At 39.5% G+C, this 21,350-nt stretch overlaps 1 protein-coding gene across 1 annotated transcript in view; it reads left to right on the top strand.

The window, feature by feature from the left end:
• Positions 1-21,350, top strand: part of ADAM12 (ADAM metallopeptidase domain 12) — a 288,191-nt gene that overhangs the window by 186,650 nt on the left and 80,191 nt on the right. The window contains exons 9-11 of the mRNA XM_060768619.2: positions 1,754-1,923; positions 3,012-3,096; positions 15,396-15,544. Of these exons, the coding sequence (XP_060624602.2) occupies positions 1,754-1,923; positions 3,012-3,096; positions 15,396-15,544 (404 nt within the window). The remainder of the gene's footprint in view (positions 1-1,753; positions 1,924-3,011; positions 3,097-15,395; positions 15,545-21,350) is intronic.

Consider the following 21,350-nt stretch of genomic DNA (forward strand, 5'->3'; position numbering starts at 1 on the left):
CAGTGTTACAAAAAAGGTAAAAAATAAATGATTTTGTATAAATGATAGATAAATGATAAATAAATGATAGATCACAGACTCACATAGTTATAGTTCAACGTTAGAATCAAAATATACTTTTGAGTATCAATAGGAGACATCCAAGTCGCCCTGTCATTAAAAACCCTCCCTGTGGACTTCTCAAAAGTCACTATGAATAAGATGCTGGACTAGACATGACTTTGGTTTGAACTAAATTGTCTATCTTTACATTCTAATTCCAAGGCAGGAAACAGGCATGGAACCTAATAACCGACATTCTTGTAACCAATAGTGGCCAATGTATGTGTTAACAATGGTCAGACTGTATGTGTATGTGTTTTAAAGTTGTCTGCTAACTAAATAGCAGACTGTAAGGAGCTGATATGTGTATGAGAATGTTTCTTTGTAGTGATTATTATAACCAAGAACAAACTGTGGCATACTGATATTTTAGCTAGAAGAACAAACCATGGCTTGAATTTGGTCTTATGCTCTTTGTTTTTGTCCTACATGTTGATATGGAAGGGGAAGCCTTCCTCCACCACCCACCTGGCTTACCCATTGCTTCTTCCAAAATCACGTATATTACATTCAATGTTGCAATTAAGTATAAAATATAAAAGACACAGGCAAACATAGTGATTTTTGGAAAACGTGAACCTCCATAACCATTTGGGAAATGAGATTCACAATCTTTTTGGGAAAACCACTGGTCACAGGAAATCTTGTTAGAAGTCATAACTTTTTTGGAAAAAATGTGTTCACCATCATTCATGCAAGGCAACTAGGTCGCTCAGCTGTTAGACTTATGTACCTAGGTATGTCTTTGAACTGCTAGGGACAAAGACATGCCAATGTACAAAAGCATAGATATTCAGCAGAGTTCCAGAAGTGTTCCTTTAGTTGCCAAAAAACATCTAGTCCCCCTTAAAATATATTTGCCTTTAAATTATGCTCTTATGAGACAAAATAAACAGGCTTATTTAAAAGTAACAATGCTGGTTTACTCACAAAACTTTATGTACCCAGCATACTGGCACTTTGTTTATTAATCCAGTTACAATAAGATTTTAAATAGTTTCTCTATGTAGGTAACACAGGGCATCTTTCTTAAAAACAATAGTCCATAGTCCAAAGCATCTCTTGGTTTTAAGAGTCAAATAAGTCTCTAAGCATACTGTTCCTGCATTGAAGTGTAAACTCTACTGTTCCTGCAATCTTCTAAAGAGCAGGTGGTTTCTACACTCTCTCTCTCTCTCTAAGGGTCTAATGGTTTCTATAAAGCAAACACCTCCACTGAAGTCTAAAGCAAACACTGAACATGCCCAGTTCTGATCACATGATCTGCAGCCCCTCCCACAAAGTGGTTAGGTAAAATTGCAAAACAATACATACATACAATACAGTAAGCAATTATGTACATAACACATAACTGCTATTTCCAGCAGTGATTGTTATCCCACTTGCAGCCATCAATTGTTCGCTTAGACAGGCACATTGGATTTTATATATGTATGTCCCAATCATATGTTGCATGATGCATAGTGATCCAAGGATGCTGCAATCTAGACTGCCACATTAAAAGGCATGCTCTGATTTCTACATAGCATGTAGAGACAAGAGGCCCATTTTAAAATTATTTTTCACATATGTATTCTCGTCATGTTTATTGAAGAAATCTTAAGAAACTGTGCAAGTAGAATTTAGCATGCTGATTTTGCTTTCTCATCAGTTCTATAGGCCACTAAATATTCGAATAGCCTTGGTTGGAGTGGAGATCTGGAATGATGCGGATAAATGCACAGTAACCCAAGACCCATTCACCACCCTCCATGAATTTCTAGACTGGCGAAAGCTAAAACTACTACCTCGTAAACCCCACGACAATGCACAACTAGTGAGGTATGGCCACCAGTGTGAGAACAACGGATAAGAGTTTTATAGTCCAAGAAATGCTATACAGAATTCTAGAGTTTGAACGGTGATATGTTCTTCAGTATCACAAGCACGATGTTTTTTGACAAAAGGCTTATACATTTCTAGGCAACTAAAGAGGTTCAATACAAGCACTTAGAAAGATTGCATCCCCAGTTGTTAGAGGAAGCCAGGTTTGCGGGTATGGTTAACTCTCCTCACATATATAAGCAGATCTTGGTGGAAAGAAAAACCCTGACAAAGAGGTTTCTAACAAAGTACAGCCAGCCCTTTGTGTTTGTGGGTTTGACATGTGCAGATTGGATTATTTACAGATTTGATTAAAATGTTCTCTAGGTCCTGAAGTGTGACTGAAGGTCAACTTCCATCACAATCACTATTCTTGCCATGTTATTTGTGCTACAATTTCTCTTAAAGAAATAATGCTCATGAACACATCTGCTTTGTTAACTGAACTGTATTTGTGGTGTCTTTTTTAAAAAAAAAATCCACATTCAGTCTTTCACATATTTGGAGAGGAGTAAAGTGATGCATTCAGGTGTAAAAAGAAAATTAAAAAGCTTGACCTACATGACTGATAAACAAGTTAACAGAGGGCACATCTACACTGTAGAATAATGCAGTTTGACACCACATAAAGTGCCATGGCTCAGTGCTATGGATCATTGGCATTTGACCTTCTGTACAAAAGATTGTTGGTGCCTCACCAAACTACAAATCCCAAGATTCCATAGCATTGAGCCATCCAGTCAGAGTGATGTCAAACTGGAATAATTCTGCAATGTAGAGTATGCCAGAATCAGGGAATATATAATTGTGCATTGTGAGAGAGGGAGAGTCAATGAAAATGATACATTTTTAACAAACCCATATAAAATGTTAACTATCTGCAATACTGTAAATGCATGACTCATATAGGAATGCTAAAGGCTCAATATTATACACATGAAGCTCATTTTGTCATAATTCTATACACTGATAACAGATGGCAGTTGGTATAAACAAGCCACTAGAGCATTCTCAGTCTTTACCTTTATGTTCTTTTCTTTCAACAGTGGAGTCTATTTCCAAGGTACTACCATTGGCATGGCACCTATATTGAGCATGTGTACTGCAGAGCAGTCTGGAGGTATTGTTATGGTAGGTTCTGTGAGAACTAAGGCTGGATCTACATTGCAAAATAATGCAGTTTGAACTGTACTATGCAGTCAGTGTAGATCCATATAATGCCAAAGTTTCCTCCTAAATGGACCAGGCATGGGGTGGAGGGGACAAGGGGAAAGTTCTTCCCTATTTCTGCAGGTCCTATTTGGACAACATCCTTGCAGACAGCCAATTTTCTCACACCAAAAGCAACTTGCAGTTTCTCAAGTCATTCCTGACACATAAAAATTGAAGAAAGTATGACTACACATCATTTGTTAAAGAAAAGCTAGCTTTCACATGAAATGAAATATTTTAGCATTTTCTCTTCCTTCTTTTGGCATCAGAATCAAAACAGACTGGCAGCATTTGAGTCGGGAAATACGAATTTGAGATTTATTTTTGCCTTTCTATGCCAGTTGTAAAAACCTTCTCTAAAATATTCATGGGCCCTGATGCATTTGCTGTGAACCAGAAAGATATAATTATAAACCTTCTTACCAAATTGCTTATTTTTCAAATGACCACTAATGCGATTTTATTATAATGCCAAGTGACAAAGCCCAATATGAAGTAAAAACTGGAACAAAGCATGTGTATTTGCTGCTTATATTTGGCAGATGATATTTATGTTCTTGTTTTTGTTTCCTTTTCCAACAGGGATTTAATAGGTATAATTCCATTTTAGTTTCTACTAACAAAGAAACTCTGCTTTGCATAGGTTAAAATAACCCTTCATTTGGTACAGTGAAGCTTTCAAGGACAATTATGCCTCCATCAACATTGGGAGCACCATTATGGTGTAGCGGTTTGAGCACAGAATTATGAGTCTGGAGATTCAGAATTCGAATGCTCACTTGATCATGACACCCACTAGATGACCTTCAGTATGTCACAATCTCTCAGCCACAGAAGAAGACAGTGACAAATCCTCTCCGAACACCCTATGATATGTTTGCCTTCAGGCATGAGTGTCAAATTCATTTTCACTGAAAGCCACATCACGCTTGTGGTTGTCTTCAAAGGGTCACTTGTAATTGTAAGACTGTATAAATGTAACAGTTAAGCTCATCTCATGAGGTTTTTACCCCATCCTACGATATTTCCAGGATCGAGCCCGTCAGAGCCCATCACACGACACACGGTGAGGCTCCGTCTCAGCAGCATCGTAGGACAGAGCTCAGAGTACACAGATGAAGGACCTCCATGTAGTAAGGTCCTATCCATATTCTCATAACCTAAGGCAGGGACAGCACAAGAGGAAGCTGGGCAGTGACAATTTCCCCCATATGATGGGGAAGGGGGCGATGTGGGGCACTTAAAGATAGTTTCCCCTGCTACCCAAAGGATTTGTCCTGCTGCCAGAAAGATTCCCCCACTGTCCCCTGGCTTAAAGACCTCCATGTGAGAGGCACTAGCATTGAAAGTCTTGCAGATCACATAAAATGACATGGCAGGACGGATTCAGCCCACAGGACTTGCATTTGACATGTGTGCCTCAGGGTCAACATAGGTCAGAAACAACTTGAAGGCACATAACAAATAAATGGTGGCCATACTCTGCTAGCCTTATCTCATTGTAGGTGGGGCCCTAGGGATATCCTTTGCTATGGTGTATTCCTTTGCTATGGGATATGGTGTAGGGGGCAGGAGAAGGGGTTGTCCTACTGTACATCACTGAGTATACATTTCCCAAATACAAGTTAGAAAGAGCATCCCATGTCACTCCCTGTCTAGGACTGCTATTACTTCTCTGCAAACTGTATCGGCCTAGAAAATTGTATACATAAGGAAGTCTGCCACTTAGTGACCAAAGATTGTATTGTGGCTCCAAACAGATGGTCACTTTTAAATGAATTACATTTAATGAGCATGCTTCAAAAAGTGTACACTTCTAAGATCCTCTGGTCTTGTCGCTGTGTCTCCGATGGTCACACAGGCAACATCTGTTTGATAACAATTTTCCCCTTCTAACAAATGTAGCACAAATGTCTTTTCTGAGCATTGGTCTTATAGGATCCAATTCAGATTGCTATCATCTTTAGGGACTGATTTAGTTTGCTACGCCAATCTTATTCTGGCATCTTATTTATTTATTCCCTTTGGAGGAGATGAAAAATCAATTTACATTGTTTTGAGTTTTTCAGAGTGTGGCACATTCTACCACTCAATCGTAAGATAGATTAGTTTGAATAACGGAAGTATATGAAATATTATTTTGTTTCAGATTAAAACCAAAGCTAAAGTAATACATAATAGAAATCCCAAAATATAATTTCAAGAAACCAATGATCTAAAAAAGAGACTACAACATAATAGTTGGGGCCACACAAGGCAACAATAACCAAGGAGAGTATTGTACAAAAACTTGGAGAAATAAAAGAGTATTTTCTCCTATTCTAAAAGGAAGCAGCAAAGTTGCCAACTATATCTTGAGTTCCACAACTGAAAGGCCATTTCATGTATATTTAACCATTATGTTTCAGAAGATGGGAGAGGAGATCTGAAGCAGAGCCTCAGGAAAGAAACAAACTTGCTGTGCAAACAACCTGTGGAGAAAAATGATTCCTTGTTCTGGTCCCAAGCCAACTGCGGATTACAACAAAGAGATGTTTAACCATTAATAGATCACAACAGGCAGAGCAAAACATTGTGTGTGTAAATCCAAAGATTATGGATTGTAACTGTAACCTTTTAAAAGAACTCAGTAAGCGCTTCTGTTGAGAAATATTTTATGGATAAAAAGATCAGTAAACAGATTACAGCTTTAGAAGAAATGATAAACTCCTGATTTCAAACCATGGAGACTTTCACACCTGGTATCAACTTGCCAATAATGCAGACTGAAACTATTGTCCCCCCTCCTGCTCGCCTGATGGAAACGCTGCTGGAAATTGTCAACGAACTCCCTGTGATCTTGTTGTTGTTTTAGAGAAGCCATTGTAGCATGTCATTTTTTGTTGTTGTCGGGCCTCCATCTTGTCTAATGGCAATAAAGCCTTACTCAAAAGAACAGCCACTGAAATGTAGCTTTTAAGGCCTTGAACTGAAAGAGAGAGGAACATGTCCGAATACCTGAATGTCCTGAGCCATTGAACTCTTGGACTTGCTAAACCAGTCTAGCTTTCACTGAAGTCAAATGCAGTAATGAGGATAGCATCCTGAAGAACTCAGGAATGTTACTTTTTAGGGACTCCAAATCCTAGGACCATCTAGTTAGCAAAATCAGCACCCTTGCTAGTTAAGAATTATGACAGCTGGTCCTGAAAAAATGACATTTCCCATCTCTGGTCAGGTCATTCAATACATTGTATTATTGCAACCCTAGGTTGTGATTTTCCTAGACTGCTTCTATTGCTGTATTTCAGAAGGTAGCCTTGTCATTTTAATCTTTATGTATATGTACTCAAAGGTTTAACTACTTTTGAACTGCTATACTACATATATTTTGAGAGACAGACTACTTTCAGAACCTTTTGTCTGACTGAGTTTTGGCTTTCAGATCCCTAGTTCCATGTTCTTGTCCAGGAAAAATAGCCTGTAGACATATGGTCATTTGAAGTCCTTGTCCTCCTGCTCAGTGGGTGTTCTTCCATAGTCTGGGAATGCATCTTATGGCTACCGATTGGCTTTAAGCATCAGTAATTCATTTATTCACATGCTGCTCTTGAATAAAGTCCTTTTTTTGGGTTCAGTTGCAAAGTTTTGGGTCTGGTTTCCCCTTCCAGGAAACCTTCCAGGAGATAATCAATTGTCTTGACAAAACCAAAATCTCAGAGCTGTCTATATTATTTTTGCAAAGATGGTAAATTAAAGCTTTCCCATAATGCCATCTTTGTTGGAATTCTAGTAATATGTGTAAACTATTTCAATCTCTTTCCAAATAAATGGATTTTTCTCTATTTAAATAATAGTTATCTTCTTCAGAACAGCCAAGGCCACAGTTTTGTCAACCATTCTTTTGTTCATGGCTCACTGCCATATTCATAATACTTGGCAAACAAAAAACCTGACTGCTTCTAACATATGGAATCAAATGATTTCTTCATGCTTTGAATATGTCTCATTCAAATATGCAGAAAGAAAAGGTTTAGGACAAAGAATCTACTTCATCATCAGCATCTTATTAATCATTTATTGTAACAAAAATCTTTTCATTTTCTTGGAAGTCTACCAGACATGAATAACATTTCTCTTTTTCAATGTCTATTTCCATAGTTTTCAAGATCTTAGATATATAAAGAACTGAATACCACTTCATCTTGATTCATAAGCATCTTCCTTCTATGCAGAGCACAATATTTATTTGTCCTGTTTTCTAAATATATTAAAGTTCATCTTAAAGCTTCTCTCCCCCCTCCCACCCAACACACAATTTAGAGATGTAATCAGTACTCTATGATTTTTCCAACTGTAATAAAACATTAAGTACATGTTTTTGGAACTATGCAATTAATATTAGGCAAAGCCCATATACAATGGTTCTCAGCCTCTGAAATAGAAGGAATACTTGCAAACTTTTAAGAGCGCTGTGAAGAGTTCAGTAGATTGAATTTTGTGTATTATCAAAGGCTTTCACTGGGTTGTCAGACCTCACAACCTCTGAGGATGCTTGCCATAGATGCAGGCAAAATGTCAGGAGAGATTGCTTCTAGAACATGGCCATATAGCCTGAAAAACCTGCAACAACCCAAATTGAATTTTATTTCACTTCCCAGATCAGAATTTATTTATTTATTTGCTTCACTTTTATACCGCATTTTTCAGCCCTTGACAGGCGACTCAATGCGGTTTACAGTGCAATTAAAACATAACAGTGCAACAACAGGATCAACACATCGATCCACAACAATTAACAATCAGACAGGACAAATCAACAAACAACATATATAACGCCTCAGTTGAATCAGATCCGTTCTCATAGTCCTTGTGCCGTTCCTATGTTCCATTTACCGTTTTCCTTGATTGGTTGCATTGCTTAGCCAAATGCTTGTTCATAAAGCCAGGTCTTAACCATCCTCCGAAACGTCAGCAACGAAGGTGCCTGTCTGATGTCTGCCGGCAAGGCATTCCATAGCCGAGGGGCCACCACTGAGAAGGCCCTGTCTCTCGTCCCCGCCAGACGCGCCTGTGACGCTGGCGGGATCGAGAGCAGGGCCTCCCCAGACGATCTTAATGTTCTAGTCGGTTCATAGGTGGAGATGCGTTCGGAGAGGTAAGCGGGGCCAGAACCGTTTAGGGCTTTATAGGCTAAAGCCAGCACCTTGAATTGTGCCCGGTAGCGAATTGTCAGCCAGTGGAGCTGGCTCAACAGAGGAGTGGTATGCTCCCTGAGTGCCGCTCCTGTTAGCAACCTGGCTGCCGAGCGCTGGACCATCTGAAGCTTCCGGGCAGTCTTCAAGGGCAACCCCACGTAGAGCGCGTTGCAGAGCTATATAGTCATGCAAGATGATTCCTTGTTGGTAGAACAGTGGATTGTATGGCATGAACCTCCTCTACCAGAGACCTGCTTGATTGAGTACTACCTGGTTCTTTATTGTTTGACTATAGGTTTTATTGTAGGCAAGGTGGTTTGAGAAGCTACCTGTTCCTTTTTGATGGGGACTTTCTCAGGTCAACTCTTTCCAATGCATTCAGCTGCATCACAACTACATACATGGCTCCTCTTGACCAATTATTTAATGAAATGGAGATGGTAATCAGATGGTGGTACAGCAGGTTAAATTGCTGAGCTGCTGAACTTGCTGGCTAAAAGGTTGGCAATTTGAATCTGGGGAGCAGGGTGAGTTACTGCTAGGCCCAGCTTCTGCCAACCTAGCATTTCGAATACATGCAAATGTGAGTAGATCAATAAGTACCTTTTCAGCAGGAAGGGAACAGTGCTCCATGCAGTCATGCTGGCCACATGACCTTGAAGGTGTCTATGGACAATGCTGGCTCTTTGGCTTAGACTAGACTTAATGTCAGGGGAAACCTTTACCTTTACTCAATCAGGTGAATGGCATCATCAATGAGCCTTGAGAGTTCTTGGAGAAGAGATAAGGTCCCTGGAGACAAGAGGCAGATAATTGTCTTCCTTACCTTCAAAAGGTTGGGGGAAACTACATTTTTGACATCAATACCTGGAAATGTTCTCGAACATATGAGTAAATAGTCTGTCATCACTAAGAGTGAGAGATTAGAATAACCCATTCTGGCCAAGAGCCAGAATGGGTTATTGTAATCTGGCATGACTTATTTTTGAGTAACCATTCTGGCTCTTGGCAAGTATGTTCTGTCTTGACCCTGTCTTTGACCAAGTCACAAGCTTGGTAGATGAAAGGAATGCTTTGGGCACAGTGCATCTTGATTTCAGTAAGGCTCTTGACAATCGTGTTCCCGCAACTCATGACAGTCAAGCATTTTTCCCCCAGCCAGAAATTGTAGATTTGGCAATGGTCCTGTTAGGTGAGTTTAAGGTTGGCAAATGATTTGTAGCAAAAGAGTGCTCGCCTTGTCGTGTTGGTGAGAAATGACAAGTGAAGTGTTTCAGAACTCTGTTTTGAGCCTTGTGTTTTTCAAAGTTCTTAAACGTGATTTAAATAATGATATAGATAACGTATGTGCAAAGTAAGTCCTGTGGACTGGATGCAGCCCTTGGTTGCTTTCCTCTGGGGCACCTCTTTTTCCTTGTCCTCTCAGCATAAGACTGTGGCAGCCTGGAAGACTCTCATGAGCTGCGTGTCTGCCTGGCCCTGGCCCATTCTTTCGGCATAAGGATGCAGCCACTCGTGTCTTTATGCCAAAAGGAGGGGGAGACACGTGGCTGCTGAGAGCCCTCTGGAGAGTTCTCAGCAGCCATGTGTCTCCCTGTCCTCTCAGCCTGGGGACATGGTGAGCTGGAGCAGTCACATGCGGCTGCCCAGGACTCTCCCAAGAGCTCTGGTCAGCATGTGTGAAACCCTCCTCTCATCAGGAGGACATGGCTTGCTCCTGCTGAGAGGAGGGCTTGACCAATTGTTGTTTATTTGTTCACTCATTTCGACTCTTTGTGACCTCACGTACCAGCCCACGCCAGAGGTCCCTGTCAGTCTCTCCACCCCCAGCTCTTTCAAGGTCAAGCCAGTCACTTCAAGGGTAGCATTCATCCACCTTACCCTTGGTCAGACCCTCTTCTTTTTCCTTCAGTTCCCCAGCATTTTCCCCAAGCTAACCTGTCTTCTTATTATGTGGCCAAAGTATTTCATCTTTGCCTTTAATATCCTTCCCTCCAGTGAGCAGTCGGGCATTATTTCCTGGAGTGTGGACTGATTTGATCTTCTTGTGATCCAAGGTACTCTCAGAATTTTCCTCCAAGTTCAAAAACTTCTATCTTCCTTCGCTCAGCCTTCCTTATGGGTCTGGGCAGCCGCATGTGAAACCCACCCTCCCCCAGCCTCCCCTCCCCACACACACCTACCACACCCCTTGCCTCCCCCTGCACCAACTGTCCCCTAGCCACTTTCTTTTTCATGTTGTTATCCTTTTCACTATCCTTTGTTTTATTTTCTTATTCCAGCTTCAGTCATTCAACCATTCATTTTCAATATAGAAAAGAACTGACTATTGGTGAAGAATTCATTTTAACAGGCTCTTTCAAAGACATGTGGGAAGTGGGTAAAAGAAGAAAGTTTATTAGGAACATACTAACTTTTTAAAATCCATATCTTACGATAATTTATATAAAGTTACTTCATGCTATCTGTAAACATCCAAATGTCATAGAGGTCATGGTTTCAGAACATGAAACCTTGTTCATTGTTTGTCACCTTTGTGCCTCCTGGATATTTGATAGCTCTTTGTATTTTAACAGATGTTCTGTTAGACTGTGGATATTAATAAAGTTAGGAGGGAAGAATGATAGAACATTTTGGCTGCATTTCATAAACTGAGTCAGACTATTTGGAGTCAGACCAGTTTAGTCTTGTAGAATGCTCCGAGATGAACGATCCAGCTGTAAAACACACCAGGCAAACTAGCAAGTCGTATTAAGGACAAAGCATGCTGATAGTTGAGCCAGTACACTGTTGTAAACCTGCTCTGATGTCAATACTGCAGCAACCGTACACTATCAGTGCAGGCACTTACAATGGTATCGTAATTAGAATTCTATTGTATGTGCAAAGCAGGGAGATTACATTTTCCTGGTCTTTCATTTAGCTCCTGTCAGTCAGGACGCATGTTAAGGGCTCAGTTGAACTTGGGTTTATGCTCTGTTGCAGAGGATATGGGACTGACAGCGATCAGCAGAGAAAACAATTTGGAAAAGCAAAGTTCCAGGCATTTGTAGCTGGTTGGAAAGACACTTTGTGCTCTAAAGCTGGATTCTAATTTATTAACATACTTCAGAAATGTCTCTACTCCCTCCAGTTCAGAGGGAGTAGAGACATTTCCAGAGCAGATCTGACACCTGCTAACTTCAAGAGCAATTAGACGGCAAAACCTAAAACACCTCATATATGACACAGACACTAAGATGATCCTGCTAGAGTCAATCAAGGTTATTTTGTTTTTAAATTGGATTAATTAAATATTAATTAATTTGATGTCAACAGATGACACTTCGTGCCAAATTCTCTCATGATTCAACTCAGTGCATTTCTATCAACAATGAAAGAAAAAGGTGTGTCACTTTTTTAGATGAATCACGCAGCTACACAATCTTGGGGATTTTTTTTATTCAATATTAGAAGTTCAAATAAACCCAACTCCATTGTTAATTGGGTTGGAATAGTGGTAGGAAGGGAGGCATTGTTCACATTGTTCCAAGTTCACCTTAGAAGAGAAAGCATAATTAACGCCCTGGCAGGCCGTACAAAAAGAATCTGCGAACCTCACCTCCTCCAAGGTGAATTGAACCACCTAAACTGGGCTGTATAGGCCAATGGATACTCCACCACAGGCATCAGAAGAGCTGCAAGATGAAGAACAAGTCACGAGAGTAAAGGCAAAGACCCACCCAGAGGAAAAGTGTTCTTACCATACATCAAGGAAACCACTGACCACATAGGGAAGCTGATGAAGAAACATAACCTACAAACTATCTATAGACACACTAAGAAAATCCAACCAATGCTTCGTTCAGCAAAGGACAAGAGGGATACTCTCACCCCTGCAGGAGTCTACCGTATACCATGCAGCTGTGGACAAGTGTACATAGGGATCACCAAGTGAAATGAACAAAATCTGACTATCAATATTAACAAAAACTCTAAAATCAAGACAGTAAATAAAGAGCAAAACTGAAAAAACGGAAATTCCAGACAAGAATCAATCATGGCCAGTTAACACCTCCCTACAAAGAACCCCCCCCCCCCAGCAGCAACCAGCCAAACTTTGAAACTGCAATGCCATTAGATGCTAATCAAGGTGGCCAATTGCAACATTCACACTTCCCTCAGAAAGTCAAGAGTTCTTTTGCCCACCCTGGATATCCCACAGATATATAAACCTCACTTGTCTAATTTCCAATAGACCTCACAACCTCTGAGGATGCCTGTCATAGATGTTGGTGAAATGTCAGAAGAGAATGCTTCTGGAACATGGCCATGCAGCCTGGAAAACTCACAGGAACCCATGAAAACCTTGTGTTTCTCCCCACATTTAGCTGAAAACCTCAAATGAAAAACTGGCATAACCCAATTTTATGCAAAAGTTATTAAACATCTTGCAACTCTGGATAAATGTATTCAACTCACCAAATTAATTCAGATTAGCAAAGAATAATTTCTTTTATGAATTGATTGAATCCTCCTTTTCATTTGTCTTTCACTTGACAATTTAAATATTCATAATATCAGCTGAGGTTCCTTCAGTGGAAAAGAAAGAAAGAAATTCAAGCCATTGCTTTATTTAGGGGTTCACTTATTTATTTTTTCCCTTAAGGTTTTAGACCAATGAAACTCTAAGCTTTTCCTCTCAATGTCCATCTGAATGCTTGAATGGCTACGAACAAGAGTCGTTTTGGAAGAATACATTCATATCTGCTTTTTAGAAAAGGCAGATGTACATAGTAATTCCATTTACTTGACTGATAAAGGGACGATCACCCATTTATATTGCATGTTTTATGCATTTTCCTTTCCTGAGAAACTTATATTAGTAGGTCAGTTTTGCCAAAGAAATGGATTGTTGTCATAGAAAACATTGTAGAAAGGTTGCTCTTAAAATATTTGAGCTAAGATGTCAGCCAGCGAAATGAGTTTCTGCGGGAATACATTTGTTCAGGAAAAAGAAAGAATGCCACCATTATTCTTATTGATGACATAGATTTCCCAGGGCCTTGCCAATGAATTCTCACAACAGCTGCATTACTGCACTCGTTGCAAGGATACAAGCTCTTTTCAATCTTTTTTTTTTTGAATGTGAAGTGATTGTATATACTCACGTACACATCTAAAAAAAACAATTAAAAATCAACCCACAAAACCTCTTGTCAATTTATCCATGGGCCAGTGTATGTATTGTATTTTAACTCTTATTTTAAAAAAGGAACCATGCCCTTCTCTAAGTAGAATAGAGAAATGTGACAATCTTTTCCATTCCACAAAAACCTAAATAAGCACCATTTTTTTGTCATGTCAGGAGAGACTTGAGAATCTGCAAGTCATTTCTGGTGTGAGAGAATTGGCTGTCTGCAAGGATGTTGCCCAGGGAACACCCAGATGATTTGATGTTTTATCATCCTTGTGGGAGGCTTCTCTCATGTCCCCACATGAGGAGCTGGAGCTAGTCGAGGGAGCTCATCCGCCTCTCCCCGGATTCGAACCTGCGACCTATTGGTCTTCAGTCCTGCCGGCACAGGGGTTTAACCCACTGCGCCATCGGGGGCTCCATAATGCCCTCTACTCTCTCTGCCATCACGTGACTTCTGACCTTTCTGAATGTCCCAGTAGGAAAATGGTGATGACTAGACTTGAGCCCAGATCTGTTTTTAGCTATTTCTTTTTATCAATCTGGCTTCTTTGGCTTGATCTGGTATCCGTAACTACAAGGGCCCAGCTGTCACGGATTCCCATCCAAAAAGGGACTATGTGGCAGCCCATCTCAGCTCCTCCTCCCCTATTCCGCATCACAGTTTAGTCTTTTTGATTTTCTTTTATTTTCCTGATTCTTTTTATTTGGTGAGACTGACTAGGAGTTGGGCACCTGAGGGACAGTGGGTGGGGTCCTTGCATGTTTGGGTGCTTGGAGAGTCCCTTTTAACTTCTTTTCCTCCTTTACTTCCTCTCCTTCAGAAAACACTTCTAAAAGAAAATAATAATTATTAATAATAGTAATCCCTGCAAAAAAAAAAAAAGAGAGAGAGAGAGAGAAGTCTACCTGTCCTCTACAGTAGAAAGTAGAAACAGCTTTAAGGAAGCAAAACCCCAAGCAGAAAGGAGATTGCAGGGAAGAGAGGGGATTTTTAAGGTAGTCCAGGGAGGATAGCTCTACTGAGCCTCGTAAATTCCCTATTGCTGCCAAGAGGCCAAAAAAGCCGTTTTTTGGTTGGGTTTTTTTTATGCAGAATGAAAACGCCCATTCAGCAGTACACCCATTTTTAGGAGGCACACAAAAATGGATATGGGGGGCTTTCACCTGAAATTTCACCTGAAATGCACAAGCCTAGTGGTGACAGTGGAGGTTTCTGGCACTTTCCTCAAAGGAGTGCTGAGAGATTACAAGGGGTTGGTTCTTCTTTCAAGTGCTCCTAGGATGGACTATGCTCTTGCTTTTTGCCACTCTACACAAAGTAAGAGATAATTTCTTCTTAGATTAGAATTAATAGTGTGCCTTAACTTCACAGAATCACTCTCAGCTTATCCAACTCAACTTATACACATCCATAATTTTGGTCCCAGATTGTACATGAGGCCAACTTATACAGAAATAGCCAACCCATTATGTAATTTTTATAATTATTTTGGGCTTGGTTTTCCTTTGTTTCCCAAGAGTTGATGAATGGCACTTGACTATGGAAACAATTTTTTTTGTCGTGTCAGGAGCATCCTATGGAAACAATGAGACTTGAGCATCCACAGATTTTCATCTCCACGGAGGGTCCTGGGACCAAACCCTAGTGGATACCCATTGAATTATATTTCACCCTGAATTGCCTCGGAAAAAATAAAAGCTGGAAAAAATACTAAAAAGCAATAAACAATAGAAAATTACGAACACCCTCTTGAAAATTCAAAACATTTTGTATTTAATTAAATAGGTTAGACTGTTTTCTTTTGACATTGTTACCAATGGGATTTACTCTGTCTCTTTGTCTGTGTGTTTTCTTCTTTGAGGATCATTCAGATAGTCCTTTGGGAGCAGCTGTAACTCTGGCTCATGAACTGGGCCATAACTTTGGGATGAACCATGATACACTGGAAAGAGGTTGCAACTGCAAAGCATCTACTGACAAAGGGGGCTGCATCATGAACCCTTCGACAGGGTAAGTGTTAATTTGAAAATTTGTAAATTTATTTGGTTGTATTTTGTAAATTGTTTTGTGAGCTGCCCTTGGTCCCTTTGGGGAGATGGTGGCAGGTTACAAATAAAGTATTATTATTATTATTATTATTATTATTATTATTATTTAAAACACAACAAGATGAGTCCATAGCAGACAAGATCACTCTGCTGGCTGTTGTATTGGATCACACGTCGGACACTTCCCAAGTGTCTAGGACTGTATGATGTATCGGTGAATAATGTGTGCAGATCCCAGTAAGGTGACCTTCTGCAGCTGGCAGCTGGTAATTTTGTCAGCGGCAGATGTGTTTAAGTGCAGGCCAAGGTCTTTAGGCACTGCACCCAGTGTGCCAATGACCACTGGGACCACCTTTACTTGCTTGTGCCAGAGTCTTTGCAATTCGATCTTTAAATCCTCATATTGTGTCAGCTTTCCCAATTATTATTATTATTATTACTTTTTCAGCTGGTTTTAAAATGTACTGTTTTCTCTCTGTTCCTTCTACATTTCCCCTTTGTTCTCATCTCATTTAGGTTGCTTCAAACTGTACTCACAGTATAAAAATAAGGTTGGAGAGAACAGTAGGAAGTGGACCCTTGTTCTTCCACTCAGGCAAAAGCAAAGTGTTGTAACCTCTCCTTGGTTATATGTTCTTCCTCATTAACAACCACTGCCATGTTGACCACACCGTCATGTTACCTAGCCACACATATTCCAATTTTCACCTGTGAAACTTTGGAAGGTACAGGGTAGTTGTAATTTCTCCCCTTGCTGCTGAAAGAAAATGTACAAAGCTGTTAAGTTGCACAGTTGTCTTCATATTCGTCTATGGTAGAAAACAGAAAAATAAGACCATAAGAAAGAAACACTGCCAATTAAGGCAGGTTTGTTTGTGTCCTGTGGCAGAGCTGCCTTATAAAATTGGAGGTGGCTTTTATGTTTGTCTCACTCAGCTAAAGTCTCACTAAAATTCTTTCATTCTAGCACTCCAATTGCTGCTCTGTGCATTCTTCAGTCCCAGTTCTCTCACACAGTTACAACAAGTGGGATCAATTTAGTATATGATTTGCTAGGAGCAGGTGCACTCTCTTGTATGTAAACACTGTGGAGAAGTGTTTCACCGTGTTAGTCCTCAAAAGAAACTTAGCTCCAATATTGTTTGTCTTCAGATTTTAAAGGAAGTCTTTCTTCAGGTTCTCTGTTTATGACAGAATCTTTGTGATGTTAAATTTTAAGAGGAAGGTTGCATTTTCCTGGTAGCTACCCAGTACAAAGTGAGGCATTGGAGTTTATCAGATGAGGCACACAAATCGGCATTGCGACTGGACACAATGTTATATGCTTCTGCATATGTTTCTTCCATGCTTAGCTATTAACAGGAAAAACTCAACAACCCTATGGCATTCCCATTACCTACCGTGTTTGATGGCTCCCTTTTGCTTCTGTGCTGGGATGCTGGCGATAGCATGATTGTAGCAACAGTAGTGAGGGAAGGTGGGATTACAAGGGCATGTGGAAGTACAATCACGAGACCATGGATTAGCAAATCAGTACAATTCTGCTAGTGAAAAGAGGCACATTGTTGAAGCTGTTCAACAGAGTATGTATGATGTATTGTCAAAGGCTTTCATGGCCAGAATCACTGGGTTGTTGTAGGTTTTTCAGGCTGTTTGGCCATATTCTAGAAGCATTCTCTCCTGATGTTTCGCCTTCATCTATGGCAGGCATCCTCAGAGGTTGTGAGACATCACATCCTCTGAGGATGCGTCATAGATGAAGACGAAATGTCAGGAGAGAATGCTTCTAGAACATAGCCATACTGCCCAAAAAATCTACAACAATCCGGAGTATATATGCATTATCAACGGTAATGTTACTATAGTGGAATAGTGGATTTATGTGATAAAGTCCAAAATGGTTATCAGTCACATTTCGTTTTTAATTACCCTGATCACTAATAAGAAATGAAAGATAGGAATTATTAATAACTTAACAATTATGATGATGATTCCACTAAGTAAAGATCAAAGATCTGAATATTTAAATTGTCAGCGTAGCAGGTTTTCAGATACAATGATACATGAGCCTTGAGCCCATACCCCCTTCTATGACTGTGAGGAATTTCGTTTTCAGTTTAGCACAGTTTAGCATGGTATACAATGGTTATACTGTGCTAACTTGGACCAGCTCATAGCTTATGATCTGAAGTTGTGTTATTTGAGATAACGATTAATAAGACTACAATTAGTCTGGGTTCAGGCATAACAGTAAGCTGTGGTTTGTGTAAAGTAATTGCTATTGCATTTGAGACCAATAAATGAATATTCAGTTGTGCGCACTGCTTATAAATAAACAAATAAAGTATTTCTTGCCGCATGCCATTCACTTACTGGTAATTTGGAGCCTATAGATGTGTGTGTGTGTATCTCCAGTGCAATGATGCTTAATGTACTTTACATATAATTTATTTATCAATGCACATTGAGCCGCAAGTATTAAATATATGATTCTAGGAATGCCCTTGTCATTATCATTCAATAATTTCATTGTTCTCCATCTCATAGCTTTTGAAGTAGAATATAGCCTTAAAATTTGTAACTACATTTTGTTCTCTTTCATCTAAAGCTTCCCTTTTCTGGGAGTAATTTTTTTTGTTATTATCTTTGCAGGTTGTTGTGTGAAACATATGGTCTGGATATTGGAAACATGTTCATATATCCCTGTGTTTTGAATGTGTGAGGAAAGCATAGCAAATCAGAAATATGGTTGTTCGCTTCATTGATGTAACATATAATTTTATATGGCCTGTTACTTTCACAAAGTTATAATTTGAATGTATATGTCCCAAGGCATCCTACTCGTTAGTTATCATAATAATATTTTATATATTTGCTATCTCACTATTCAAAAAGGATTACAAATACTTACCTCCGATGACCTTTTTTCAGAACAAAATCTGACAGCTTCAGACCACTAATTTTGATTTTTTAAAACAATTCAATAATAAAAACACTCTGTATATTTTTTAAAAAATTACACTCAGAAAGCAAAGAAAATAAAGCAATCACTCATTATGGTACCATCATAATGTAAATTGGTTATACCTTAGTTGTTGCATAATTACAAGTAACATATTGCTTGTAATTAGTTGCTTTTAGGCTCAACTCTGAACTTTGAAATTGAAATAAAACAGACAGTGGTATTGATAACATTGATATTGAAGGGGCCACGGAAATATAACCCTTTCTCTTAAGCACATACAAAACTCATGAGATTTGCAGACACAACTGCCTCCACATTCTTATTTCAGTGGATTTCTGCTTATTTTTCTCCAACTTTTAGCAGCTATGACTTCACTGGTTGGTGATGCTGAATAATGTCAACACTTTTCATCCCCCTGCATCCCACTCACAGTTGATGGGAATATTAATATTCTGTAATAGGGAGTGTTTCCTCCTTTGTGTCTCTTTGATATCCAAGGAAATTGGTCTGTGTAGCTTGAATCAATACCAGACTGTATTCTGATTGTCTTTTCAACCTGAACATGTTTGTTTTGTGACAGATTTCTCCAGAAAAAAATGTTTGGAACAGCCTGAATTCATATGTGCATTTACTCCCATTCTTAGCCTTTCATACTGGCTGTCTTTCCTATTTATCCACTTTCTTAGCCTTTCCATCTTCATGAAAATGGGTATGAATGAAGTGATGTTTGAAGAATGGGCTACGTAAATTATATTTATAAAAGAAAATGCTGTATTCAATACGTATCTGTATTAAATAAGCAGAAAAGACAACTGAGATTGTAATGAGTCTACTCACCTTAAGCCTGGTCACTCTAATCCAGTGGTTCTCAACCTATGGATCCCCAGATGTTTTGGCCTTCAACTCCCAGAAATCCTAACAGCCAGTAAACTGGCTGGGATTTCTAGGAATTGTAGGCCAAAACACCTGGAGACTCACAGGTTGAGAACCACTGCTTTAATCAAAAGAAATGTTCAAGTGAGAAGTTCAAGTTCACCTTATTATGGTCAATAACCAGCTCATGAGAAGAGGGACACAGTCCAGCACAAACACATCAGGTCTAAGGGTTGAGATATTTTAAACTTTAAAACTTCCATACTTTAAAACCTTAACATTCTAAAACCTTAAAACAAGTGTATTATTTCCAGAACATCCAGACAAGAGTATATCAAAATTAATGGATTTAAAAGGGAGGGAGTCTGAAGGGAGGGGGTTGGGATGCTCATATAGCACAGGGAAGGGAAGTCCAGTCAGGAAGAAGAGAGAGCAACAACCATTACTATAATTAAAAGACTATAATTAAAACACTATAATCCCAATTTTCTTCTAGTATGAAATCTTGAATTGTACTAGCTGGTGCTATTCGTCATTTACTGCTGGATTTTAATTGCTGCTGTTCAGAACCTGGCAACATTATAGGTTATAGCCAAGTTCGTACCTGAAAGCAGCAGGAAGATCCAAAATTGTCCAGAGCGTCCTGGGTATTTGAGTAGCCAAGACGTGATGAGATGGAATCGAATATCTCTATAGAACAGGCACTGAAGAAGTACATGTTCTGTTGTTTCTCTGTATCCGGAATCACAAGGGCACAGTCTCTTGGTGTCTGGGGTCTTCTGGTAATGACCTTCCAATACAGCAGATGGTAGTGCATGGCAAAGTGTCAGAGTGAAGGCCCTCCGAGGGCTGGAAACCTCTAGCATTGTTAGATATTTCATTGGAGAGGTAAAAAAAACTTACCGACTCAATCAATAATAAAGGATGGGGAACTGGCTAAATCTAATTGGTGCTCAGTGTCAGTTATTCGTTGCTTAATCAGAGATTTGGCTTGGTCGTAGCCCATACTGGTTAGCAGTCCTGGAGAGAAGCCTAAGGATGAAATTTTGGCTGTTATTGCTTTTTCCCAACTGGGCGGAAAGTCATCTGACATAGCAAGAGGTGCAAGGCCAAGGGGAGAGTGGGATAGTCTAAGCCAATAGTTCAGTATAACCACCCACACCCTGGCCTTAATTCTCAGGAAACCTGTCTCCAGTCGTAGGGTGGCATTGGAAACACACCTTGGGACCTGGAGGGCTGATCTTAAGAATTTGGATTGTACACTCTCCAATGAGGTAAAGTCAGAAAAGGGGCCTAACTAGGCACTGTATAGAAGTTGTGCAGCTGGCTTGGCATCAAATAGTTTGAGTACCATGGGTATCTAGTGTTCCCCTAAGAGAGAAGTTTATTCTTTAAAATATTGTTTCATTGATTACACAACCCAACAAAAAGTGTTTTGATTTTTAGACCTTTTCCAGGAGTTCTTCTGAGATACTGATGCAGAAAATGGCATTGGATAGACCGCATCAAGTTTAGATTCTTAGATATGGATATAACAAGTAGATGGTGACTGGTAGATGGCATATGCTCTATATCTCAAAAGCTAGAGCTGATAGGTGGAAACTGGTGTAATTTTTGGAACCAACAGGTCAAATGTGCGCACAACCAGGGGGAAACATTTGAGGCAGCAAAATGTTGGCCGATATTATTGTCACTTTTTTAATCTTTAAAAGACGTCAGGCCTCCTGAGGTAGATCTTTCGCCTTTAAGAACTTGAATTAAAACAGAATATTTGGTAGAAGCACTGTCTCGAAATCCACAGAGAATTAAAATCTGTTGACTATGTCTATTAATGAGCTTCACATAGGTTTACATCTTTAAAGCAACAATTAAGTCATGCTGCATATTCACCTCAAAGTATTTAAAGGCTTCAGCATATCATCCACTTTAT

The sequence above is a fragment of the Anolis sagrei genome, chromosome 3 (genome assembly GCF_037176765.1).
Source record: "Anolis sagrei isolate rAnoSag1 chromosome 3, rAnoSag1.mat, whole genome shotgun sequence".
Classification (NCBI taxonomy): Eukaryota; Metazoa; Chordata; class Lepidosauria; order Squamata; family Dactyloidae; genus Anolis; species Anolis sagrei.